The sequence below is a fragment of the Terrapene carolina genome, unplaced genomic scaffold (assembly GCF_002925995.2).
Source record: "Terrapene carolina triunguis isolate 2854851 unplaced genomic scaffold, T_m_triunguis-2.0 Scaffold58, whole genome shotgun sequence".
Taxonomy (NCBI): domain Eukaryota; kingdom Metazoa; phylum Chordata; order Testudines; family Emydidae; genus Terrapene; species Terrapene triunguis.
The window spans coordinates 55,893,581-55,921,157 of record NW_020664409.1 but is presented as its reverse complement, the minus strand read 5'-3'; the positions used below and the strand labels follow the sequence as shown (position 1 = coordinate 55,921,157).

The following is a 27,577-nucleotide window of genomic DNA, read 5'->3' as shown; positions in this document are numbered from 1 at the left end:
CTGATGGTGTGGCTGATGTGATTGGGTCCTCAGATGATGTCGCTAGAGTAGATATGGGGACAGAATAGGCAATGAGGTTTGTTACAGGGATTGGTTCCTAGGTTAGTGTTTCTGTGGTGTGGTGGTATAGTTGCTGGTGAGTATTTGCTTCAGGTTGTGGGACTGTCTGTAAGCGAGGACTAGCCTGCCTCCCAAGGTCTGTGAGAGTGAGGGATCGTTTTCTAGGATAGGTTGTAGATCGTTGACGATGTGCTGTAGAGATTTTAGCTGGGTGTATGTGATGGCCAGTGGTGTTCTGTTTTCCTTGTTGGGCCTGTCCTGTAGTAGGTGACTTCTGGGTACCCGTATCGCTCTGTCAATCTGTTTCCTCACTTCCCCAGGTGGGTATTGTAGTTTTAAGAATGCTTGATAAAGATCTTGTAGGTTTTTTGTCTCTGTCTGAGGGATTGGAGCAAATTCGGTTGTATCTTAGGGCTTGGCTGTAAACAATGGATTGTGTCATGTGTCCTGGATAGAAGCTGGAAGCATGTAGGTAGGTATAGCGGTCAGTAGGTTTCTGGTATAGGGTGGTGTTTGTGACCATCACTTATTTGCACTGTAGTGTAATGGATCTCTTGTGTGGACTGGTCCAGGCTGAGGTTAATGGAAATTGTGGATGGTGGGGTGGAAATTGCCCTAAGCGAGATGAGTACCCAGAAGTCACCTACTACAGGACAGGTCCAACAAGGAAAATAACAGAGCACCAGGAACTGAGCATGCATTAAGGAGAAAACAAAATATTGAATAGCTGCTCTTTAATTGAGCACCATCCATCGTGTGCACTGACTAGGCAGGGGTCTTGTGGGGAAAAAAGTGTGATCACATATTTAATGACTATCATAATGCATAAGTGCAAGGGGACCAAATGAAGGTTGCACAAACAATGATAATACTGGCATTTCCTAACTTCTGAATGCTTGACTTTGCACCCTTGATGTTCTTTTGATGTGAGTAATAGTCACCTTAACAGATGCCTACAGAGTACTGCCATGGTTTGCAGTGAAAGTGGTGAGCTGAGTCTACTGCTTCTTGTGCCCCATGCTCTGTGCTACTGATAGCAAAGGAGTTAATAAAGCAAATTGCCACAGGAAACAGAAGGACGGTCAGATCCTAGAAGTGCTTGACTTCATTACTTTTTCCTGAAGAGACTGGTATTTTTTTTGTTAGTTTGTGAATATTAGCAAGCAGTTTCCTTTCAGATTGAACAGTGTTTGAGTCATCCAGTGATCTAAATTCATTAGTTTGCTCATTAGTTTCTGAAAAGAAACTGCTTATCAATACATGGTATGACTGCTGTCAGATATTATTGTTCAAGAAACAGCTGAGCTGTTGAGCACTGATGTGAACTTGCTCTTAGGTATCAATTGTGTAGTTGTAGTTATAGGCAGGGAATGACATTTTAGGAACATGCTACTCAGGCCTGGTCTACACTAACCCCCCAATTCGAACTAAGGTACGCAACTTCAGCTACGTGAATAAAGTAGCTGAAGTCGACGTACCTTAGTTCGAACTTACCGCGGTCCAGACGCGGCAGGCAGGCTCCCCCGTTGACTCCGCGTACTTCTCGCGCCGAGCAGGATTACCGGAGTCGACGGCGAGCACTTCTGGGTTCGATTTATCGCGTCCAGACAAGACGCGATAAATCGAACCCAGAAGTTCGATTGCCTGCCGCCGAACCAGCGCGTAAGTATAGACAAGCCCTCAGAGGCTAAAACTGAAGACTGAGGCCTCTTCATTGGGATTTAGGGGCAGTACCAGTGTTGAGTTTAGGATTGTGAAGGTCTGGGTTTCGAATTGGGTTGGGAGAAATGGGGCCTTACTTCTTGCATCAACACTGGCCAGTAGATGAACTTTGTTCCCTTTCTTTCCCTTGCTGGGAGAGTGGGGAAGGGACATCACTCCTTACTCCTTTTCCAGGCTGACGATAGAGAGGCACACTTCCGGTTCTCATCTTTCATTTTTGCTAGTAGGTGTGGTGTTTGTATTGTCTTACTCCCCCACTCCCATTTCAGAGAATGGAGGACCAATGCTCAGGGCCAGACCTATACTTCTTTGCTTGTTAAATTCACTCACCAGTGGTAATCAGGAAACAGCAGTGTTGTCTTCCAACTATGGCTGTCACTTTATAGGGAAAATGTTCCTTCCCTGCTCTTTCACACATATTAAGTTGCTCAAAAGGAGACTTCATACTCCAGGAAAGGACTACATTAACATCCCATAAACGAGGGGTCTCTCTAAATTCTCCGAACTATTCCTGTTTGTTCTCTTCGTTTGAATTAAATTGATCTTTCACTTCGCATCTGACTCTTGAGACACATCTCAAACCCATTTTTTAAAGTGATTGCTTTAAAAAAAGGGTAGAGGCAGTTATTTAATCAGTAAGTAAAAAAAGGGGATATAATTACTTAAAACACACATTCTGCCATAGAGAGGGTCTAGCAACTGAAGACTTTTTGCTTGTAACCGGAAGAGTCTGGGATAGAGATCACTTGCTGCAGAATGTAGGTCATGCTCATTGTGCATTATATGGTTCTGTTTGTAAATAGTATTTGTAAGTTAGTGTAAAATCTGTAGTATTAAAAATCTTGGTTAATGTAATGTTAAGATTCAGAGGTTAGTACCAGTGCTAGAATTCCCTTGGTGATTCTATCCCCATATCAACAATACAACCATTAACAAATATTTTTAGTACTACACCTCTTCCTGTACTTTCAGCCCTTCGGCTCTTTTATAAGAGTACTTACTCCCATGGCTGCTCTCCTTGGACGTCCCTCTTTGTTCGGTCCTACCCCAGAGTTCTGCTCCAAGACTTGCCACAAGCTGTTCTTATCCCTCCAGTAGGCCTAGTTTAGTCACCTGATCTACCTGTCATATAGCTTCAGCACTCATCTCCACCACCTGGGGAGGCAAGCTCAGTGTGGCACGGGTGGTGTAGCTTAGCCTTAACTCTCTTAAAGGGCGGGCTCACCCGGTCACAGCAGGTATACAAATACAACATAAGCAAATGTACTACCAATAAAAGTAGATTTATTCACTAATGTAGCATAGTAGGATGTAAATAGATACAATAAGAGAATATTTGAACATTGTTGACTATTTTACTAATAATAAAATGTATTATCCAGCACAAATTAGGGTATACTGCTCATATTAGATTTTGTTTGTTTGTTTTCAATTCACAAACAGCATTTTATTTTTAACCAAATGTGTATTGGTTAATACCTAATCTGTTTCTAGCTCCAGGAAGCCAAACAGATGGAAAAGGAAAGACACCGACAACAGCACCATCTACAGCAGTCACCCTTAAGCCATCATGAACCTGAATCACCTCAGCTGAGACATCTTCCATCACAGACAGTCAATCAGCTACCCCAAGATCATGAAGGAGAACTTGACCACAGCACAAATGATGTGGACAAGAGCCTTCAAGAAGATACAGAAGCAGAAAATGGTTCTGATATTTACAGTGCAGAAAATGAACAGACAGAAGCTGACCAGGCTGCAGCAGCAGAAAGTAATCACTGTGTGGTTTGATCTTAGTGAGGAGGAAGAGGATGTGGAGTTTTATAGTACTTAAGGGCTGAGCAACTTAATGGAAGATTATTCTGTTTCCAGTTAGCAAAATACAGTTAAGAATAGTGTACAAATATCAGTTTCCTTTGCTACCACTGTTAACATTTTATCTTTACAACATATTTCAGTCACAAATAAATTACATCTGCTCTAGTCATTGCAGTCTACATGCATGCTTGCACCCAGGCAATCACAAATGTGCAGCCACATATTGTAAAATGTACACGTGTCAACCTTGTTTTTTCACTCTAAACCCATTGAAATGTTAACATATATTCTTTAAGTATTTTTCACAAATTTACACAATTACAACTTCAGTTATCTCTAAGGATAACTAATGTACTCCCCTCTCCTTCCCTTACCAAAACATATTCAGATCTTCTTACCTGTGATAAGAAAAGTACATTTAGCCATTCAGTACTTCTGTCATGTTCTGGGTTTTTTAATATATAATATTGTGTTTAAAACCTTCTTGATTGACTTCAGTGCTTGTCAATAATCTTTTTCCTGCTTTTTTTTTTTTTGTGTGTGTGTGTGTGCGTGTGGAAGATCTGTCTAAAAGTGATGCGGGAACATATGATGGAGAAAACAATGAATGTGAAGAAAAGGCACAAGATATTGTACAGAGTATTGTGCAGGAAATGGTGAACATAATAGTTGGAGGTATCATAATCACTTTTAAAATGTATATACTGCCAGCTTCGTTCTGCAATCACCTTTGTCTAAGCAGTCATTAAGGAGTCCTTTAACCATTTGTGTATGTTTAAAATAAAATACAATTCTAAACCATTTTAATTTCATGTTTACTCTCTGAGGTAGTCTTTCAGCTGGCCCACTTTAAACTGTACCACTTGACGATAAAATGAACTAGAGGGGGGCTTTTTACTATTTACCTTAACTGAGGGGGAATTTTTTAGATGTGATAGTTTGCTTAATTTTCAGCTATAATCAGTTTTTCAGATTTCTGACTGCATTTATATCTCCACTTCCATTTTGTTTCTACACTTAAGTTCTTTACAGCTCTTCTTCAGACCATTAATGAAATACTAAATATTCAAAATGTCCATTTATAGCTCAGTTAAAAATGTTTTGTTTCTGCTTAAATCGTTTTGTTTTGAACTGAAACTGATTTTTTTTCTTGCAGAAACAAAGAACTTATTTTGGGTCAAAATGAAACCATTTCAAATTTTGAGTGACATTTTCATAATGAAATGTTGATTTGACTTGACATTTCTGAATTTTGTGGTGGGGTTTTTTGTCTGAAATTTTATTGAATTCTATTCAAATTAATTGAATGTTTTTGATGCCCTGAAAAATGCAATTTTGGGTGAATTTGGTGAATTTACTATTTTCCAAAAAAAATTCACAGTAATATAAAATTCAATACCTTGTAGGATTGGGCCCTATGCCGCTTTTAATCTTATTGCACTGAACTTCTAAAAAAATTCTTCTAATTTTAAATTTGAATATTGTATATTTTTGCATGATATTTTGCTTTTTACCTTTTTCCCCCCATTAGATGTAGAAGGGACTGCTGAAAGTGGAAGTGCTGATGGCACAATTGGAACTTTAGAAGATGGCAGCGACAGTGAAAATATTCAGGCAAATGGAATTCCAGGGACTCCAATCTCTGTTGCATATACACCATCTTTACCTGATGACAGGTTATCTGTCTCTTCCAATGACACTCAGGTACTAAAGGAAATAAATGTTGAAGCATGTAAAGAAAATAATAATCTGTTTCTTTTTATTAATAATAATAATCTGTTTCTCTTACATTTGTGTAGACAACATGTTTTAATATAATTGTATAAAATAAATTGCCATTAAAGGAATCTCAGACATTAATTTTTTTTTTAATTTACTGTATTCCTCTTTGACTGCTATTTAAGACTTTTGCAAGCAAGTTACATGCAGGGCAGCAAACATTTTCACTACACAAGGTAGATGCTCAAATTCTAACACAGAATTTAACTTCCTTTGGATTTATATTAAATGCCTAAAAGGACACCTATCTGTATGTTCTGGGTGCTTCTTCCATAACATAAAAATAACTTCAGAAATATTGGAGAGTTATCAGTACCAATGTATATAACCCATTGCCAGCTCTCCCTGTACAATTCTCCCTTGTTTTCAAATGTCCATTTAAAAATACAAAACAAACAAACAAAACCCCTGCACCTTACAGTGTGCCCTAATGGTAATGATTTGAGCTATGCCATACACTCCTCATTTTTTAATATTAAGCTTTTGTAATAGCAAGAAATAAAAGAACTCTCCCTATCTTGCATTGAGATCTGGCAGCACGGATCCCTGCACATGTGTAGAATCCCGTTGGCTTCAAAAAACACGCTGCTTGGGCACAGAGGTCTGTATTGGCAGTTTACTACCAATCTGTACCAGTTTAAAATATAGTCTTTCCAACCCTAATTATGCTTTAATGTTTAAAGAGATGCTGTTATCTTTTAGTTGCACAGCATATGTCTCTGATAAGACTCATCATATCCTCTACAGAAGCGATAATGGCATTTATAGCATCACCAGAAGTTGGTAAATAGAAAAAAGTGACTATTTTATTCTAAAAGTTTTTGCCATCCACCATATACAAAGACTATAACAATACATTATAAATTATGCCTTGGCATTATGTCTGTTTAAGTATTCTCATGTAACCCACTGGTACAATTATAGTTGAGGTTACCATTTCTTTTCTTTCTAAAAGTTATTTTCTAGGAGCCCTGAGTGAGGGCAGTATAGTCTCAGTTGTCTTCTATAAATTTGACCTGTCCACACTTTACTTATTGGCTCTGACTTTACATCTTCATTTGATGACACTTAACTTTACTGAGTTGGCAGTTTTATTAATGTTTTCTTCAGGTCTGTTTTAACTGAATTGCCAAACTACATTTTTAAAACTTAGTCTGGAGACCTTAAATTACATTTAAAATGTGGTTGTATTTGTACGATATCATAACTTATCATTGCTAGGAGGTGGGGATTTCCCTACACACTGCTAATGCAAAATGGAATTCTGAAATATGTTAACTTCTTTAGGAATCTGGAAATTCTTCAGGACCTACGCCTGGTGCTAAGTTTTCCCACATTTTACAAAAGGATGCCTTCCTAGTATTCAGGTCACTGTGTAAACTCTCTATGAAGCCGCTGTCAGATGGGCCACCAGATCCAAAGTAAGTCAGCATGATTTTCTTTTATGAAAATACTTAGACGCTAAAAAATAAAAATGGACACAAATGATAAGGGTCTTCTGCTGTTGAGAAACAGTTAGCAATTTTGACAGAAAAGCCACATCATCTGAAAGTTTCCACTGAGCTGTACTTTATTTTTAATGTATTTTTTTATATGTTAAATGGCAGCATCTCTCTTTCTGCTCTGTTCTCTGGTAAGTTTTAACCACTTTACATGGCTTATAAGCCTGTGCTTTTCTATCTAGTCATTATTTTATCAGTAAACTAAGTCATCACTTTTTAATTACAAACCACTTCCAAACTATAAAGTCCAGTGTTTGATTAAAGGCTTTTAAATATTTGATAACTTTTTAATGTGTGATGACTGAAAGACAAATATTTTACTTGTAAGTTTATTTTCTGTTACTCTTTCTAGATTGTTGCAACTTGTGAACAGTATTGCTTTCCCCAGACAGTAGAAAGGAAAATAAACTAATCAAAATTCAGATTGTTGTCTGGGAATGAGGGCATAAGATTCTCTAAGGAGTACTTTCACTACAGTTCTTCTTCAAATAGTGTCCTTTTGTGCACAAACCCATGTACTCTTGGTTGGAGACTTTCATCAGTAGTGTCTGCAGGGCTGCACCTGTGCCGTAGACATCCTCATTCTGTGGTACAAAGGTGTGTAGGGAGGGGATGGATCCATTGTCATTTTTTTTTTTTAAACTCTGACCTTAGTCCATGGCCTCAAGGACAGAATATGCCCAAGACCCTGGGTGTCAAACCCTGCCAGACCTGCTATAGGTCTTCCCTTCACAGCGACAGTCATTCAAGTGGCCTTCGCTACCTGGGGGAGACTCATGTCTACTCCTAATGTAAGATCTGCTCAAGCTTAAAAGCAGATGTAAGAAATTGAGGGAAGACAGACTGGAGCACTTGGTGATGGAGTGCTCTCTGAGACCAATGGGTCTGATTCACCCCCCCATACTTTGGATCTGGTTGCTCACAGAACCCAGGTGACTGTCTTTGGTATGACAGTAGGTCCTTGGGGCCCTTCACAACTATCTAGACCCTCAAAGAAGAAAAGACCCCTTTCTCCAGAATGGGAAAAGAGAAGGGGAAAGTCCCCACTTTGGTCTGGGTCTTAGGAGACCTTGCATTCCAATGTGGGTAGCAGTGAGACTCCCATCCCCTCCGGTACCAAGACTCCAGCATCAGCTAAGAAGACCATGCCATGTACTGAGAAGCTGTCAGGTAAACAACCTAGATTGACTGTGGCATCAACACTGAACACCATGTTTGTGAAACACAAGGACTCCAGAGCTGAGCTGGAATAGTCATCAGCACCATCTTCTGTAGCAAGATATGAAAAGCACACCGATTGCACTTCGGTGCTGTCTCCAGTACCACCTGGCATAATGACTCCTGAGGGACCCACCTAGAGTCCCCACCACAGTCCAAGCTCCTATTCCATAAGGACCTTGGAATCCTGGAAGAGCCTGAATCACCATTACAGAGAATTATTGAGAGACACTCTCCACCAGTGCCAACTCACCTCCCAGAGCATAGGTACTCTCTGATCCTACCATCTTCAATGGTGACTCATCCTCTGATGCCAATACAGACCCCCACCCCACACAGATTCTTTGAGGGTACAGAGAGACATTTCCAGCTGGTATCATTCTCTTGTACCGTCCCATCAGCTATCAAGCTATGGTACCAGTGAAATTACAGGATCTTTCAGAATCTGAGGCCGACTTGACCACTGGTAATGGCACCACTTGCCCCTCCAGTAGACCCCAGGATGACATGTCATCCAATTCTAAGGTGTCTATACATGGTTCCTCCATCTTTCAACCTCCCTTCCTTGAAGTATGCTCTGAGTACACCCGGCAACCTTGGGGTCTTGACCCTTCCCTTATGCCCCACCACAGTCAGCTTATTGGAACCTGTGGGCCCCTTATAGTAACCAGTTCTACAGGGTCGCATCTCATAAGAGAGCACATCAGGAGTAACAGCCCACTACCCTTTGGTCCTGCTCAACAGAAGGATCTTACACATGAGCTAGAGCCAGCTGAGGAAGAAGAAACACCACCTTCCACAAATCCTCCTCCTCACCAGCTGAGGTGGTCATGCCACTCCCACCATCTTACAGATCCCAGTCCTTATGTGCTGACTCTGTACAACGATGGAACTGGTGCATATCACACCACATACAGATCTTAGCTGTTTATCTACCAGGACTACAGAAGACAGTGGCACACTTCCTCAGCAGGCACATCTGCATCGGCCATGAATGGGAGCTAAACAAGGTATTCAGAGAGCTATATCTTACCATCTACAGATAGAGCTCTTTGTGACTTCATCCAATTTGAAGTGCAGGCGATTCTGCTTGAGAGGAGGGCACAGTTGCAACTTGATGGGAGATGCTATAGTCATTCCTTGGCCTTGTGTATGGCTGTATTCTTATTCCCTTTACTGCTCAAAGTGCTAAACAAAATAAAACAAGAAAATTAAGTAGCCATCCTCATAGCTAGACAGCACTAGGCCCTGTTAGGGCTTCATCCAGGCATTTCATCTTGATTGCAGAACAAATGAAATGACATTCAGTTTCCACCCAAAGATTGTCCAAATGGGTTCTAGGATGCATCTTAACCTGTTAAGACGCCTCAGGGGAGTGTCCCCCTCAAAGGGTGATTGCTTATTCCACCAGAGGTCAATCTACCTATGTAGCCCTATTTAAAAACATACTGCTCAGATTCTGCAGGGCAGCCACCTGGTCTTTGGTGTGCTCATTTTCCCAGCATTATGCTCTTGTGCCTGCTTCCAGAGCTGGACATGGCTTTCGGTGATGCTGTTCTATGGACGTTACTAAATCCTCCTTCTCTGTAATTGAGGTGCTTCTCAGCAATCTCCTGATGTGGAGCACCCATAGGGACATCACTTGAAGAAGGAGGTTGCCTTGTACAGTAACTGGAGTTCTTCGAGATGTGTGCTTCTATGGGTGCTCCAATGCCTGCTCTCCTTCCCCTCTGCCTTGGAGTCTTCCGCAGGACTTTCCTGGTTCAGAAGGAACCAGAGTGTCGGTGGGACTATCTCCTCCCTATATACCCTCATAGTGGAGCATGAGGGTGTCTTGGTCATAGGCATGCATCCGCAGGCACTGCTGACAAAAATCTCTGATCAAGAGTGCACAGCTGTGCACCACATCCTGACATGGAGCACCCATAGGGACATGCATCTCGAAGAACTCCAGTTACTGTACAAGGTAAGTAACCTCTCCCTTTAGAGGTCGGAAACAAATTTCTAACCAGCAGAAACAGAGACGATTGAATTCAATCTGGTTCCACCCAAAGAATAATTATCTCCCCTTTTTGATTTTGGCTAGGGCGGGGTATCTAATAAACTGTAAACTGCATATACTAGTGAGGAAATTTCCTTCTTTTTATTCCTGCTAGATTATCATGGTCCTTTGGGGATAGCACAGGGAAGGAATTAATAGAGAACCAGCTGCCAAAGGCTACTTCAGACAAAACTAACCAATCCATAAGTTAATGGTTGGGGCATATACACAAAGATACCCGAGTTAAAGCCTCTACCTATTAAGTTTCTACAGGTCTAGTAGGGTGAACCCTCAATTTCAGAGAAACTTAGTTTTGTTAGAGCAGACTTTTTAACTATATTGGGAGATTAGGGTCTTCACCCATAGGAAAATATAAAAAATGAGGGGGGAAATATATTAAATAATCTGGACCACCCAGTCTCTTTTATCTCTCATGCTTTCTCACATGCCTGGTGCTTGGGTATTCATTAATATTCTCCTGGCTCCCATTTGACCCCACATCATGGGTTGCCCTAATCCCATTTCAGTTTATTTTGCAAATAGCCACAAAAGTTGTGGACCACTCTGAGCAGAGAGAGGGTAGAACTGAGAGGGGGTGGACAGTGCACCCTGGATGACCCCAGAAGCCCTCTTTCAAAATTCTAGGGCTTTCGGTGTATCCAGACCTTGATTTCTCATAGTTTAATTATAATGGCCAACCCATAAATCTTTGAAGATGGGACACCATACTGAGAAAAGTGTGTGGCTACTCCACTATGTGAGCATGCAAAATTCTTTGAAAATAGTATCCTTTCTAATATATTGAGAGAGAGGATTTAGAAGTTTTGAATAAAGATAAAACTATTGACTCATTTAAATGTCTCTTTAGTGTGAATAAGTATTGACCATCCAATTCAGTTTAAAGGGAAGTTGTACAAAAGAAATGGATTGCCTGTGATGATGAATTCTAAATGCAGCTCTTTAGGGAGAGAAGATGCCTTTGAACAGAGTCAGGAAATGCTGCTACCACTGATATCATAACCTTGGAATAGTTCAGGATACTAGTGATTTCAACAAGTAGAACAATAGTTTGTAGGATCAGAAAAAAGGTTGTAATATTATCTCATCCAAAGTTCTACGATAAGATTCTGGTTATCCATCCCCCAGACTGCATGGTCACTGTTTCTGCTGTAAAACTTGACACTGGATTATTAGCACCCTAGGGATGTATTCAGTCTCCCATCTAAACTAGTCTAGTCCACTGTGTTAACACTTCATCTCTCTAGCAGTGTTCCTAAAGAGCTAGAATGCAGGATATCTATGGTTTCAATTGTCATTACTTTGCTCTTAGTAATATCTAGATTCAGTTATGTGGCCAGTGTGGTTTTGCCCAAAAGGAGATGCTGTTTGTACTTCAGTTGCATCTAAAACCAAAAAGTGAGAGAAAATGTACACTCAAGTTGAAGCAAGAAATTACTCATTTTACTTGATCTAAAAGCAAGTTCTTCACATTGAAGAACTGGCATTGGTAGCAACAAGTCAGTGATACTGTGTTCTTAGTGCCCTGCTGTTCAGTTTGGGCACTTTGACCACCATACCTTAGTGGGCAAGGGAATATATTACTGGTAGTCTTGTCTTGAAAACTTGGAATCAATGATGAACACAAGTGATTGAAAAGACCATGTTTTCAGACTGGCTCAGAGGGCCAGTTGTCATAGAGAACTGTTTTCTTTAATCTTAAAGGAAGCCACGTGTTGATATTTGAGTTCATCAGACCTGAGTTAGTACAGAACTTCAGTTTTGTAGCTTTGGATATAAATTTTGTATCTTCTGGGCATTTGAGTGTCCCCTAGAAAACTGCATGCTTCTCTTGGAAGAGATAAGTTGGTGTGTTTCTTGTTTTTATAGCACAGCTACACAGATGAATGAAAATATTTTAAATACTTCCTAACGCCATGATATTAGTTGAAGTGTATGTGCAACTGAAAGGCTTTGATACCTATTGGAAATAAATACCTGTTATACAACAAATTTATCTCTTTTTTGTGATTAGCTGTCTATAGGTGTGTGCAGAGAATAAATACTCAGTTCAGGGATGTTTTACTGAGCAAATAGTCTCTCTATTCAGAACTTCATAGATAATATAGCTTCCCCTTTTGGGATCTAAAACTTTAGAAATGTATTTTAGTTTCACGTGTCTAGAAGATCTTGCACTGTTAGCTGAATGTTCGCTTTTTGGATATGTTCCTCAAAGCTGAAGAATACTCAAAGCTTCTGAAGCGGACAGTAAGGAAATGAGGCCTGCTAAATTACCTGTTGCTCTCAGATGTGAAGTTGTTTGGTCCTGAATTGAAGAATGCTTGCAAAGTCTGTCTTCCTTAATCCAGAACATGAGCCTTTGTATATTCATGCCATAGGAAGTTTGAAGATCTTGACAGAACCTTGAAGGAACATTTCTTTTCGAGAAAATAAAGGAATCTATTTTCTAAAAACAAAAACAAGCTTGCCACTTATAGGTGCTCATTTCTGAACTAAATGATTTTTTTTCAGACTGTCAAAGCAATAAGTTGGAGTAAAGCAGCAGTTTCCAACTTCATTGTAAAGCCACTTGCTTTATTGGTGCCTGACCAGAAGAAGCTCTTAATTTGCTCTAATCCAACAGTTTTCCCGGTGAATTTCTAAAGGTGAAGACACTCCACTAGAAGCATTCAAAAGAATTAAATAATCCATAATTTTGGACTACAAAAGTGTAGAGTAAAGGAATGAATATCAGTTGAGAACGGTGTTTGGTTTTCGCTCTCCTTGGGAATTGGTCTGCATAGATGCCAGAAAGAAAACTTAAATTCTGACATAAGATTTTTGTTAAACTGTCTGTCTGAGATTAAGAAATGAGGATATCAGTTTACCAAAGGCAGTAATGGGTTAACCTACTCCTGGAGGGCAGCAGTAGCTGCTGAGGTACTTGGAATCCATCCTTTTAATCCATAGAGTCCTTGACATGCAAATTAGGACCAATTAAGCTCTCTGCATAGGGTAAATTGAAGGAAATGACATTTGGGACAAAAAGAAACAGCTGCCAAGGCATTCAAAGATGTCCTACATTTGGAGTAATGCCTGGAATTAATCTCCGGTTCTAAAGCGTTGAAGGCTTGTCAGCCATTTCAAACATGTTTTTAGTGGGGGGAGTAGTGGATAAGATAATTGCAACATTTTAAAAATAAATGATTAGCAGTGTACCTAAAACTCACTTTAGAGCATTCTAAAGTGTAAAAAAAAAAAAAAAAGGTTTTGGAAAATCAGGTAGTGAAAAAGCAAGACTGAGAACAGACATGCAAATATCTCATGAGAAAATTCCAGTAATGTTTAAACAAAGAGAAACAGAGGAAAAAATAACTAAAATAAACTGAAAACATGAAAACATGTTTACTGAAAAATAAGTCTTCATGAACATTAACATAGTTGTTGGAGAGGAAGCCTTGTTGTTAAAAGCACACAAGACTGGGAGTCAAGATCTGGATTCTATTCCTGGCTCTGCCACAGATTTCCTGTATGACCGTAGACAAGTCATTTGACACCTCTAACTCCTCTTTCCCTGTAGAATGAAATGGAGATACCTCCTTTTGTCACAGGGATGTTCTAAAGTTTAATTATTTGGGTGCCAGAGCTAGAAACAGTGACTAGACTTTACTCAGCTCCAGTTGGCTTGGAAGCACCTGGGAACCAGTGATTGGATCCATTTGCAACAGACTGGTGACCGTAGAGTGGTACCGGGCCACGTTGTAACACCAGTCTCTCTCAAAGTGAATATAACAAAATTAGTCTCTCTCTTTGCAGAATATAACAAAATTAGAGGTGTTATGGATCTCAGATGTTTGACTGATAGAACCCTGTACAGTAACTCCCCACTTAACGTCCTCTCACTTAACATTGTTTCGATCTTATGTCCCTGCTCAATTACAGAACATGCTCCATTTAAAGTTGTGGAACGCTTCACTATAACGTCATTTGGCTGCCTGCTTTGTCCACAGCTGGCAGCCCTCCTATCAGTTCCCCTACGCGCCCACCCCCCCACAGCGCCTCCCGCCTGCCAGCACACCGTGCGGATCAGCACCTTCCCCCTCCTGCCCGCAGCAATCAGCTGGCTTGCAGCTTTCAGGAGGGAGGGCGGAGGAGGGAGGACTCGGTGCGCAGGCTCCCCCTTCCTCCCCTGCCTCCTGAACGCCGCAAGCCAGCTGATTGCCGTGGGTAGGAGGGAGGGGGGAGGAGCGAGGATGCAGCGCACCTCCCCTGCCTCCTGTCCAAGGCAATCAACTAGCTTGCGGTGTTCAGGAGGGAGGGGGAGCCTGCGTGCCGTGTCTCACTCCTCCCCCCTCCCTCCTGCCTCCTGAACGCTGCAAGCCAGCTGATTGCCGCGGGCAGGAGGCAGGGGAGGAAGGTAGGAGGAGCGAGGACGCAGCATGTGGAGTAAAGGGGGAGGGAAGAAGAGGACGGTTAAGTGGGGGCTTGGGGGAAAGGGTGGCGTGGGCGGGCCAAGGGTTGAGCCCCCCGCCCCTGGTGCTTGCAGAGTAGGGGAAGCTGCTGCTGCACAACGTGCTTCTCCTAGCCTACAGCACCTTCAGCCTCCTTGCCTGCTTCATTGTCTCCAGTGCCAGTGGGCTGTGCCTGTGTGGGGTAAGGCCGGGGCACCTCCCAACTATAGTACTGTACTGTGTGGCCAAAAAAAAAAAAAAAATTCCCTGGAACCTAACCCCCCATTTACATTCATTCTTATGGGGAAATTGGATTCGCTTAGCACATTTCATTTAAAGTCGCGTTTTTCAGGAACATAACTACAACGTTAAGTGAGGAGGTACTGTACCATATCTTGTGTACCTCCTAGATCAGTATTATCTGGGGATCTCTTTCCAGTATTCTTTATATCTGAATGGCAACTAGCAACAAATGTTTCTTTAATATAAGCCATACTTTCACAAGTTCATGTTCTTGCTCTCCATAAAAGCCACCTGCTCATTTTTTCTCTCAGACATCCAGAAATAAGGATAAATCTCATATGCCTAAGAGAAAGGCATGCTACAATCCAGGACACTTCATGGATTCCATCACCCTTACGGATGCAAATACTCTCTCTTGTTCCTCCCCTCCCCCCACAAACACACAAAAAAAGTCTATTGTTAATCAAACTTTTCTGACATTCATACCTCTAGTTTTAAGACAGCATGCTTCCTCTGTGTATAGCATTAGTTCCCAAGACAATTACCAGAATGTAATTACCACATCAGTCAGGACTTTTATAGTGACTATTGGAGGAAGTCACTTCTATTTGGCTACTGCAAAATCCAAATGGGAGTGGTTTTGATTTATTCATACTCATTGCAATTTGTCCCTTAACTCCCTAAACTGCAGCTGCATCTCCATTATTATATACTGTTGGTCAGGGCCCAAATTTTGTCTTTCTAGTAGTCAAATGTGTTTACCTGAGAAGTGAGAATGTGCTGTTCTTCGCTCCTAAGAAAATACTACTTTAAAAACAGTTAAATGTCATTGGGTATACTGGGATCAGAGGCTTCCCTGCAGTGATTCTTGCTAATGTGCAGAGGTTTAAACTGACAGCCAAACTTGTGATCATGGAACAGTTTTTTCTCAGGTTATTATGGCAGTGATGGTATGTTATCTCTTTCCTCTTTAGCAGTGAACAAAGGTTATTTTGTTAGCTCTATCTGAGGGTATCATTCTCAAATTGATTTTCCTGTGATTGCATCGGTGGTCCATGGTGGACCCCATTACTTTCCATGCTCTCTGGATCTATGTTATGCACCTGATAGAAATGGTCCTAAGAAGCTATGCTAGATAATGCACACAGTATTTCAGCAACTACATTTGTTTTTCTCTTATGCCTCTCATCTCTACTTTCCAGAAGAAGGTATATAATATAACCTTTTCAAATTTCTTTGAAAAGGTGGATAGCTTTCATGGAGATCTTATGGTTGCTGCATCACTTTTCATTGTTTGTTAGTTTGGGGTTTTTTTGGCAGTGGGTGGGTGTTGTTGTAGTTGTTTCCAAAATTGTTCTTCAGTTTTAGTCTGTAATGCAAGTATACTGTTCACACACCCTGCTTTGCCATTGCAGCACTTCTGATTAGTGTGCCATTTAGTTTGACTGCTCTTAAGTAGAGCAAGTGGCAGACTGATGACAGGACCTCTGACTATACGTGTATCATGTACGTGTATAAAGAAAAGTGAGGTGTCAAGTGCTAAGTGGTGAGAAAAAAGCCTAAATACATCAGGCAGTATATTAGCTGCACAGGGTCCCTTATTCATTTTTCCATGCTGGAGGAGCATATGGAGAAAAGAAGAATTTGTGGAATTCTGTAACTGTCACTCTTCTCCTCCGTGTCCCCATTTCTGGGAGAAAAAGCCCATCCTCCCAAACCACTCAGAAGGGAATTCTTTCTCTTTCTCTCATGATTAGGAAGTGGGGAGAACCATCCCATGTCCAGCCCCAAACAGCTATTCAGGAGGGGAGGGGATTGTGTGGGTAGGTGTAGGTGGCAGAGGGAGGGGCGGGTCTGCAAAAGGCTACTGTGGGCTTAAACACACTTTTGCCTGATTGAAATGTGCCAAATTGATGTTGTTTGTAACTAAGATCACCTTTTTTGCTACTTTCTTTAACAAAGTGTTTTTAAACAGTAGCATGTTATTTCAAGTACTTGAAACATAAAATAATAGTGTGGCTCACAAAAACTTTCCAGAAGCATGTTTTGCACTTGTGACTACAAACTTGTTCATACCTAGTATATATTATTTCATTCCAGGTCTCACGAGCTGCGATCAAAGATTCTTTCATTGCAGTTGCTTCTGTCCATTCTGCAGAATGCAGGACCTGTCTTCAGGACAAATGAGATGTTTATAAATGCTATTAAGCAGTATCTTTGTGTTGCATTATCCAAGAATGGAGTTTCATCTGTTCCAGAAGTTTTTGAGCTTTCACTTTCCATATTCCTCACACTTCTCTCAAACTTCAAGACACACCTAAAGATGCAGATCGAGGTATGTTTATAGAATTTTCAGTGACTTCGTTTGCTTTTTAACTGTACCATATTCATGTAGCTCAATGTTTTTTCTACTTTGGAAACACTGAATTTTTCTGAAATACTGTTCACCAAGTTTCTCTCTACTGAGTCTGAGCTCCCCAATATGAGAAGGTCTGAACCTTCCCACCGCTGCACTCTCCCCCACTCCTCCAAAGCCCTTCTCCCCCAAGGACAAAGGGAGCTAGCACTGATAGTATCTTAGCTGTTACTGATAATGCACTTGAAACATCATTCAGGTAGAGCAGAAAGGCCAACATTCTGTATGGAAAGTCTTCTGGAATATTTGTAGAAAATATAGATTGAATTTGCAGTTCTAATGTATGTGTTTTAAATAATGTAATGTTCAAATCTTAGTACTCTGACTCGTTAACTTACCACACAGAAATTATTAGGAAATCCTTTTGGTAGTGGCATGATTAATTTGGAGTGAAAAATGCATTTGTCACTGATAAAAGATTTGTTCTTTGGTGGCACTTAGATATTATGAAGAAGTTGATTGGTGAAACACCCACATAGTCATTGAGTTTTACTATCATGGTCAATATAAGCAAAATCACAGATATAGAAAACAAAATAAGAATAAAATCGGAATCCATGTCACATATACTCATGAATCCATGGGGCTGTGGGTTCCCCTTAAGGAGAGATTAAGTGTTACAGTTTGTCACCATCCTGGTATACGGAGGTCCCACTGAGGGTCAAGTTGATTCCTCTTTTAAGCACCTATTTCTTATACCCACCTATTTTCAAGACCATATTTGATTAAATCTTGGACTCTTGTCATATTTGTCATACCTGCTACCCATTTTTGGGGTTCTGACAATTGTCATAAGCATTTGTGCACATAGAAAATTCTCAATATAATGCAGTTAAGGATGGCTGGCTAAATAAAGCCTTTTCAGCCTAGACAGTTTATCACAAGATATATAGTAATCTTCTGACCCAAGGCTACCTACTAATGCTATCTCTTATTAGGCCTAACATGGCCTTTTTAACTATTTAAATTAATGGAGATATCCCATCTCCTAGAACTGAAAGGGACCTTGAAAGGTCATCGAGTCCAGCCCCCTGCCTTCACTAGCAGGACCAAGTACTGATTTTGCCCCAGATCCCTAAGTGGCCCCATCAAGGATTGAACTCACAACCCTGGGTTTAGCAGGCCAATGCTCAAACCACTGAGCTATCCTGCCCCCTACTACCAAGAAGCCTCAATCTAAGTACTAGGCTTCAGGCTCCTTTTATAAAATAACCTTTAAGTTTCTTTGCCTACTCTTATTTGCATTATAGCTTTAGTTTCATTTGCACTAATTTAGTAATCATCTTAATTCTTTCTAAGAGACAAATGATTATTTACCTGATCACCTGAGCTCAGGTTATTGGTCAACGGTCAAATTTGCTTAAAAAAAAACACACCAACTCCATCATATTTGACTGTTAATGTGTGTTAATTCTCTGGGAAGGCATACTTTCACCTCTTTTATACATGAACAGATTTTAATAAAAGTAGGAAATCCATATACCCACAGTATAGTACACATGATAATTTTGTGATCAAAATGGATATTTACAGAACTGTAGAATCTTAGCTTTCAAGGAAAGGAAAGCTGTTCATAACCTTGTAATAATGCCTTATATATTATATGTAAATAATGCATATGTTCTACATTATGCAAAATTATATACAAAATGTATACAATCTGGGAATAGATCTCTAAACTGGGAATTATATAATCTTCTAATTGGCTGTGTACAGTATTGATGAAGGATAATGATGAGATTCTGAAGTGGCAAAATCTGCAAATAAACTCTGCTGTCAAGCAAAGTTCAGTGATGCAAACAGAAGTTTTAGTTCTAGTATAGGGCATAAAACAAAATATAATATTTTAAAAACTGTGTACAATATAATATAATTGTATTTAATGTAAGAAATTTTAGAATAAAAGATGTGGCTTAAATGGTACTTAGGTTTATTTGGTTTTATCTGAAAACATGTCAGCTGTTTTCCTTTTCTAGAAAAAGCCAAAACATTTGACTGCTGTGGCTACTCTCCTCAAGCATCAAGGCACAAATCTGCTTGTATTTTGATGATTGAATAAGATTCCATTTCATCCGTGTCCTCCGTTCTCAAAGGATGTGCGTACTGTTTCGCTCCCTGGGGTATAAATACAGAAATCCATCTTCATTTCAGCAGCAAGGGTGGAATTTATCAAAGCCCATACAGACACCACAGCTATTAAAGCTTTCTTACCAAAGAGCAGATTCTAAGACAAACAGGAAGCAGTAATCTCTATAAGGCCTTAGTCTCAGTGAAAGTATATGGTGGTTCTGGTGACTTTTAGGCTTTATGGCATTGGGTAACTATTCCGTGCCATTCATAATACTGTCTGAAGCCTCTGCAGTGCTAGTTATGGAAGCGCTCTGTACATTTAACCACCATGGATATGCTGCTGTTTGTTCTCCAAGACATTCAGGAGGAACATCATGTTGGAGTCCCCTCCCTATCTCCCTTACCATCTGTACTGATAATCAGATACCTCAGGAGTCAGTTCAGGTGCTGAATCCTTCAGGGCTACCTCTCAGGGTTGTTGTGAGTATAAAGATATTAACAACAATAATGGGGACCCCATAAGTGCACAATATAGATAGGTTCTTCCCTGTAATCAAATCTAAAACTGTTCAAATGAGAGGGATAATACTGTGGTGTTGTGCCATAGCAGCTGTGAGGAAAGAAGCCAGTCTTGTCAGTTCCATTTCAGAAAGCTGTCATGTTCTGAGAGTGATTAACCCATCATCAGATCACTTTAATGGCTTTGTGTTTACCTGAAAAATACATCATTTTAGAAGACTCCTCAAGCAAGTACAACCATGCATGATATCTCAAGGAGTCAAGCCTGTATTCCCTTTTCCACAAATAAGGCAGATCGTCACTGCATTCTTTTGCCACCAAGAAAAATGAGAGATGTTTCTGGTTCTGTTTCAAGGAAACACAGGAGCCAGCATTTTTGACAGATGTATTTTTTCCTGGACTTCAGCTAGGAGTTCCTTTTGTGTACTCTCGATACCACTGATCCTTTGGAATGGTTGTCCAAACGGCATGGACAGATTGTAATTATTAGCCCCAGACTGGGCTTGGCAGTTGTGGTGAGCTCCTGGAGCTAAGAAGACCCACAAGCTGTGCTTTCTATTACACTGAATCTCTTGTCTCAGGATCAGGGGTAGGATTCTCCACGTAGATGTGAAATTCCTCAGACTGACCGCTTGATTTTGAGATTGAGCACTATATTCTGTTGGAAGGCTTGGAAACCTGTTTGTTTAAGAGGAAGATGCTCTCCACTTGGGTTATTTAAAAAGAAGACCACAGATTGTCATCCATCCTTTTTCATTTTGAACTATTTTATTGCACTTAAACAGCCAGAGTGGCCTCTGGGCTCAATCAGAATCTGTCTGGTTGCAATCTCATCTTTCTTTCCACCCACATATGGGAGCTCTCTCTGTCTTGACTCATCTTACTGTAACAATCTTTCTAAAAGGGTCCATATATTCCATGTATTTCCACAGATGCATGAATCATCATTGTAATGGTAATTTGATCATATTAAAAAAGGTCATTGGGGGTGGGAGAAAAGCATCTGAATCTTTATCAGTCTGTGCAAATAGCATGGCTATAATAACTTGGAGACTTAATGGGGTTTAGGCCCTGATGATTTATTACCAGTGTCCCCCCACCTGTGAATAGCCATCAGGTTTTCCCTGTGATGAACAAAGATAAGTATTTAAACTTTCTTGTCATTAGGTCTTCTCATATGGTGGTTTTAAAAAAAAACCAACAACAAAAATCCCCACCCTCTCAGCTATCCAAGTAATAGACATTAAAATCAGTCTGAGGGTTGCTTAAAGAAACAAATAGTCACCACAATTTTCAGAAAATTAATTTCTCCCCCGACGTATTTGTCCAAAGACCATCCGAAAGCCAGAAGTCTGTTCTCATGGATGCACAGAGATCTGGGCATTCTAGATTTATTTCTTATTGACTGAATTTAGTGTATGACTTTTCCTCTGAGAGTTGTCTGGAGGGTGGAAAAGGACAAAGTTCATGTTATCCTCATAGCTCAGGCCTGGGGCCCATAATTCTGATACTTAGGATTCCTACATTTAGTACTGGAACCTCCACTGATTCTATCTCAGAAACTGGTCATTTACTTGTTTCCAGACTCTTTGTCTAGCAGCATGGATTACTCCTGAGGGCATTCTGTGCCAAAAAATTAAAAATTCTGCACCAAAAAAATAAAAATTCTGCACACAATATTTTAAAATTCTGCAAATTCTATTTGTCAAATAAATATGGAAACTCCAGCATGGCATTGGGGAGCACAGACAACTGGCTGCACAAAGTTGGGAGATCTCTGTGCAGCTCCCCACCAGGGACATGGACTCAGCAGTGAGGCTGCAACCAACCCTGACACAGTGCAAGGATTGGGCCTGCCCCAGAAACACCTCAGGGCTCTGCACCTCTGTACCAGGTGTGGGCAGGAAGGCTCAGCAAGGCAGGATCCAAGTGTGGAGGGGCTTAGTGTGGAGGATCCAGGTGTGGGTTGAGAGGGTTCTGTGTGGAGCAATCTGGTTGCGGGTGTCTCAGTGGGGGATCCAGGTGCAGGGGGGATCTAGATGCACAGGGGATTGTTGGGGAGGGTTCTGGGTGCAACGGGACTCTGCAGAGGGGGTCCAGGTGGAGGTTATTGGGGCTCAGCAGGAGGGGTGTCTAGGTATGGGGGGGATGGAGCCCCACAGGGGGGTCTGGGTGTGGGGGGGTTCAGTGGTCGGTTCCAGGTGCTGGGGGAGTGGGGCTCAGTAGGCTGGGGATCCAAGTGCAGCTGGTTGGGGCTTGCTACAGTGGGGGTCCAGGTGTGGGTGTCTTGTCCGGGTGGTCCAGGTGCAGGAGGAGTTTTCAGAGCTTCCTACAGCCCAGGAAGAAATTTGGAGGTGGGATGCTATGCAGGGGAAGAGGAAGTCCCGTCCTCCTCAGCCCAGCTTGGACTAGCAGCTGAGCCCAGCGTAGGGTAGGAGCCACCAGCTGGGTCTTCCCCAGTCCTGCCCTCTGCCCCACAGTGATTTACCTCTCTGCCGGCTGCCCTGGGCACCCGAAACATACTGCTGGCGAGGGTGCATGACTGCTCTTGTTGCTTCCTTTTGCTTCCCCATCAGAAAGTCATTTTTCTGCGGGGAAGCAAAGAAATCTGCGGGGGACGTAAATTCTGTGTATGCACAGTGGTGCAGAATTCCCCCAGGAGCAATGGATATGTGCTGATACATAACAAATAAGGATGCAGTCTGAGAAAAAATTAATCTTATATATGCTGCTCTGTTTAGATTCTGCAAAATATGGAACCACTGTGGGTATTGCATTTGAAAGATTCTGTAAACGTTAAAACAAGTTGTCTTAGTTGGAAGGGATATGTTCAATGTGGTAGTGATTATTTATTTATGTTATTTTAAACTCTTGGTATTGTGGCCCTGAATAATGCTTTTATCAAATAAAATCAAGTTCAAAAAGGATGTAGTCCTTGATCTGGTTCTTAATGTTTGTTGATCTCTCCATACTTCCCAGTGGCCTTTCTTTACTGTGAGTAGTAACTAGAGAGCTCTGCTGATCTGGGTTTTTTATATATACAATCTAAAGAGCTCTGTGTGGTGGAGATCTGTGCTACACACCTGGTCAAGTCTCGCTTTAAAAAAAAAATGCTTACTGTCAAAGTTACTTAGAGAACACTGTTGCTGTTTTTCCCAAAATAAGTGGATGCTTCTAACCTAAAGCAAAAATAGACTTATCTTAATAGCTACCAGTGGGGGGAGAGATGAAATTTCAGAAGTGGACAATAGCAAGATAGTTTGATGCAGTAGTTCGTATTTTATGAGATGGCGCAAACTAACGGTTCTGTCCACACCCAGGTAACTTGAGCAGCTGCTTGTGCTAGTGTTCTGTGAGTCTTTGTGACTGTTTCTTATTCAGTGGGCATATTTCACCATCAGTATGTCCTTCATACGACAGCTCAGGGCTGTCCTCTCTCTCATACTCTGCCCAATCTAGTTGCCAAGCATGCTCGGTACCACAATCCCACTACTCTAGTTGATTACTCCATTATGGATCTCTGTGAAAGGAAGAGAAAGGAGCTAGGAAGCCAAAGGTCTCCCTCCTCAACCGTTTGGATGAAGGAAGCTGAAAGTGTGGTTCTGAGGAAAAAGAGCCAGATTCATGGAATAGAGATGCGAGGGTCCATGCCACCAGCCCCAGAAGTCAGAGGCAAAGATAGTGCTCTCTGGCCAAGTGTCCAACATCTGTAATCTGGGATTGTAGAATACACACCTACAACCCCCTTCAACTGAAGGTTGTCAGAGTTGTTACTTTTAAACTATCATGTGGACTCATCCTTCTCCTCTACCTTGTGCCATCTCTCTCATAAGTGGGGACCTTTTTTATGACTTAATGCCCCCCCACTCAAGCCCAAACAGATTTGCAAGTCTATTACAGAAAATGGATATTTTAAAAAACATTAAGCAGTTGTACTGTGCAAGAGTATTTTCTCTTGGATTAAGCTGTCCCACAATACAGCCAGCATCTGGTCTTCTTGGATCTGAATAGATGTTTTTATAAAAGATATGATCTAAGAATTATTTTGGGGAAGTTCCATGTCGTGTGCTACATAGAAGGTCAGACTAGATGATCACAGTGGTCCCTTCTGGAATTAGATTTGATGAATCTATAACTACTTCTGGAAAGAGCCCTACATTTATATGTGTAGTGACTTTTTAAGGTCCTGCAGACTGTAAAACCTACTAATCATGAGTAAAAACATATTCCACCCCAAGAGACTGCCTCATATATTATCTATATGCATTCAGTATTGCATGGATCAGAATGTTAGCCTTCAGAGTCAAAAGCTGTAAGTGTTTATAAGAACTGCATGTGGTTGAAATTTAACAGATGGCTTTTTTTCTCTTCCTGAAATAATTCCTAGGTTTTCTTCAAAGAAATTTTCCTATATATCTTGGAAACTTCTACTAGCTCATTTGATCATAAATGGATGGTTATACAAACACTGACAAGGATATGTGCAGGTACTAACAATCCCTTGGTTCTGATTTTTATGTTTGTGTGCTAGACAAGTTGCAGGTGCAAATATCTTTTAATTTTTGATTTTTTTTATACCTATTTCTATTGCTACCTAAGTTTTATCAACATTTCATTTTATTTCATTATTACAGATGCCCAGAGTGTAGTGGATATTTATGTAAACTATGACTGTGACTTAAATGCAGCAAACATATTTGAAAGACTGGTTAATGACCTATCAAAAATTGCTCAAGGAAGGGGTAGCCAAGAACTTGGCATGACTAATATTCAGGTTGGTATTCTGGCAAGTTTTATAAAGTTACAAGTTTGTAGGAATGATGCATATAAAATATTTTAAATAATCTTTTCATTACATTAAAATGTTCTCCGACTTTTGAAATCTCTTCCAGGAGTTAAGTTTGAGAAAGAAAGGATTGGAATGTTTAGTATCAATCTTGAAGTGCATGGTAGAATGGAGTAAGGATCAATATGTTAATCCCAATTCTCAGACAACCCTTGGTAAGATGTTTTGGAATCTTTATGCTTTAGCATTTACTGAGTGGAGATGTGTTGCTCAGGAGCATCACCGTAGTTGCTCAAGTAACTAGGTAACCTGATCCATCAGGTTATTTGAATGGTGCTGTTCAGGTGTTTGGCAGTCATATCTAATATTCACAAAAATGCACAAGCTCTTGAGTTTCTAATACAGGCTTTTTGAAAATGTTTCCAGTTGTATAAGCACTTAAGAAAGCTAAGAGTAACACGTCCTACTTAGCCACAATGGTTTAGTAAGCTTGCAGCACTTAAACACTATTTGTTGCATTAATACAAGAAGCTGCACAAACAAGTGAGCAATATGTCCCATTTGTTAAATTCCTTATGGAACTTTCAGTGCAAAAATTTGTTTAAACCTCGCTGATCTTGAGTTATTTCAATTCCTGAATTAGTAAAACATCAGAAGCTACTTAATTCTATTGTATTTCAATACACTTCTAATTAGAAAAACAGTTCCGTGCGGCTGTTTTATATAAAACTCTGAGTTGAGACTTTCAATCTCCCCTAATTTTTAAATACTGAACTTCGTGTTATTTTGATTAATACTAAATCAGGATAGAGACTGCTTTTTATGTTTTCTAAGGTAAAGCCCAGTAATAATTGCCAGAGCCACAGATGATGAAATAATAATAGCCGTAAACAATGCTCATTATTTTTATTACTATTTCTTATTTCCCTGTGATATATGGGATAACAGAGGCACTGAGAGGTGAAGGCCAGAATGTTCAAACTGAGTATCTAAACACTGGCACCTAAAGTGGTCTGATTATCAGAGATGCTGAGCATCCAGGGCTCCCATTGAAGTCCGTGGGAATACCAGTTGCTTGGCACTTCTGAAAACCAAGCAGTTTAAGCGCAAAGTTTTGAAAATTTTGTCCAGTGTGGCTTGTTCCAGACCAAAGAGGGGAATCAAACCTGGAAATCAGAGGGGAAATACTTACGATTAGAGTTCAGGAGTTCTTGTACAAAGACCGTTATCCCACATCCATGTCACTGCTTTTGGCAAGATAACTGTCATCAATATTATAATGAGAAACACCACTTCTAATGTAAAACTTCATTTTCAAATACATTTTATACTGTGAGAGAGTCCTTTGATATACGCTAGGCACGGGTTTCTATTAAATAACAGTAAAGTAACTCGATAAACCTTAATTTATTTTTCAGATTTTTTCTGAACTGGGATTTTGTAGTTTTTACAATATGTTTAACTTTTTGAAAACAAGACTTGGTTTCCTTTGTTTGCACTTTGTAGGCCAAGAAAAACCTACAGAGCAGGAGAGTAATGAAACCAAACACCCAGAGACAATTAACAGATATGGAAGCTTAAATTCCCTGGACTCTACGGCCTCATCAGGAATTGGCAGTTACAGCACACAGATGTCTGGCACTGACAACCCAGAGCAGTTTGAGGTCCTAAAGCAACAGAAGGAAATAATAGAACAAGGAATAGATTTGTAAGTGTACTTTGTCACCCGTGGAATGGTGGATTCTCAGGCTCTCATGGAACTCTGAGGACTCCCCTGTTTTTTCCCCTCTTCCCTCAGTTACTCCTTCCATCATCCAAAAACCTCTGGATGTAGCAGATGTTCCTCTCATGGTAGAGCTCTAGATACTGCTCCATTTGGAGGCTGCCAACAATGCTCTGTGTGTTAGCCTGTTTCCTCACGGTTAGAGAGGATGAGCATTCTGCCTCTGCCACACTCCTGGCATAAAAGGGGATCCAGACTTGGATAAAAACGTATATTAGATTCATACAATAAATAGACCAGTCAAAAGAATTGACTTTTTGTAATGCCTTATTTGACAAAAGTCTACATATTAGTTCCTTTGAAGGAAATTCTCTGCATGTTATTTCATGGCCCTGTTCGCATGTGAACTGGAGAATAGTTAAGACATTCACTAGAAATGGTTAGGAATTGTATGGTAGAATGGTTTTCTGACAGAAAAATCCTTTTCGGTAAAATTAAAATTTTCCACAGGAAAATTTCAATTTTCACAAGAAAATTGTTCTGAGGCTCTACCACCCCATGACAGCCTACCTGGCAGGTTCTTTGGCCTCCAGGTAACTCAAGGAGCTTCAAGCATTTAGAAAAGATCAAAATGAAGTGTTTTGATCTTTTTAACTAATTTTTGAAATTTCCATTCTGTGGGAAATTTCATTGTTTCATTTCATTTCAGAATTTTTTTTTATTCTGGAATTTATGTGGAACAGAAGTTCCTGTTCCAGACAGTTTGAATGTCCAGCATGCTGGACTTGTGTGGACAATATTACACCACATTAACAGTCCATTGGTTGAAGAGAAGGAAGAATATTTGTATTGCTCAGTGATTTGAGGACTTAGATGCATTTAGACCATCTTTAGAGGGAGTTGCTCAGTTCAGTACCTCAATACTGGCAATCATTAGCAAGAGAAAGTGGTTTTAAAAGACTAAAAGGCATCCCATGATGAATGGTTGAGGGCAGATATTAAATCCTTACTGAAGACTAACCTCTTCAATCTTTGTAGAAAAGACAAGGGAGTGGCCTGTCCCTACTTTGTTTACATTTTTGGCCAATTTAGCAGAGGAAGAAAACTAAAATAACTTTGATTAGCAAATAAAATAATGTATTTTTATGTTACCTATGATATCAGTAAGTTGACTCTTATTTATCTGAGTAAGACTGTGTGTGTGTGTGTGTGTGTGTGTGTGTGTGTGTGTG

General features: G+C 40.4%; 1 protein-coding gene across 1 annotated transcript in view; it reads left to right on the top strand.

Annotated features, from left to right (window-relative positions):
- ARFGEF1 (ADP ribosylation factor guanine nucleotide exchange factor 1) overlaps positions 1-27,577 on the top strand; it is a 177,963-nt gene that overhangs the window by 92,891 nt on the left and 57,495 nt on the right. The window contains exons 6-15 of the mRNA XM_029913311.1: positions 3,277-3,553; positions 4,162-4,275; positions 5,132-5,304; positions 6,667-6,800; positions 16,932-17,166; positions 24,224-24,323; positions 24,471-24,610; positions 24,729-24,837; positions 26,129-26,330; positions 27,055-27,106. Of these exons, the coding sequence (XP_029769171.1) occupies positions 3,277-3,553; positions 4,162-4,275; positions 5,132-5,304; positions 6,667-6,800; positions 16,932-17,166; positions 24,224-24,323; positions 24,471-24,610; positions 24,729-24,837; positions 26,129-26,330; positions 27,055-27,106 (1,536 nt within the window). The remainder of the gene's footprint in view (positions 1-3,276; positions 3,554-4,161; positions 4,276-5,131; positions 5,305-6,666; positions 6,801-16,931; positions 17,167-24,223; positions 24,324-24,470; positions 24,611-24,728; positions 24,838-26,128; positions 26,331-27,054; positions 27,107-27,577) is intronic.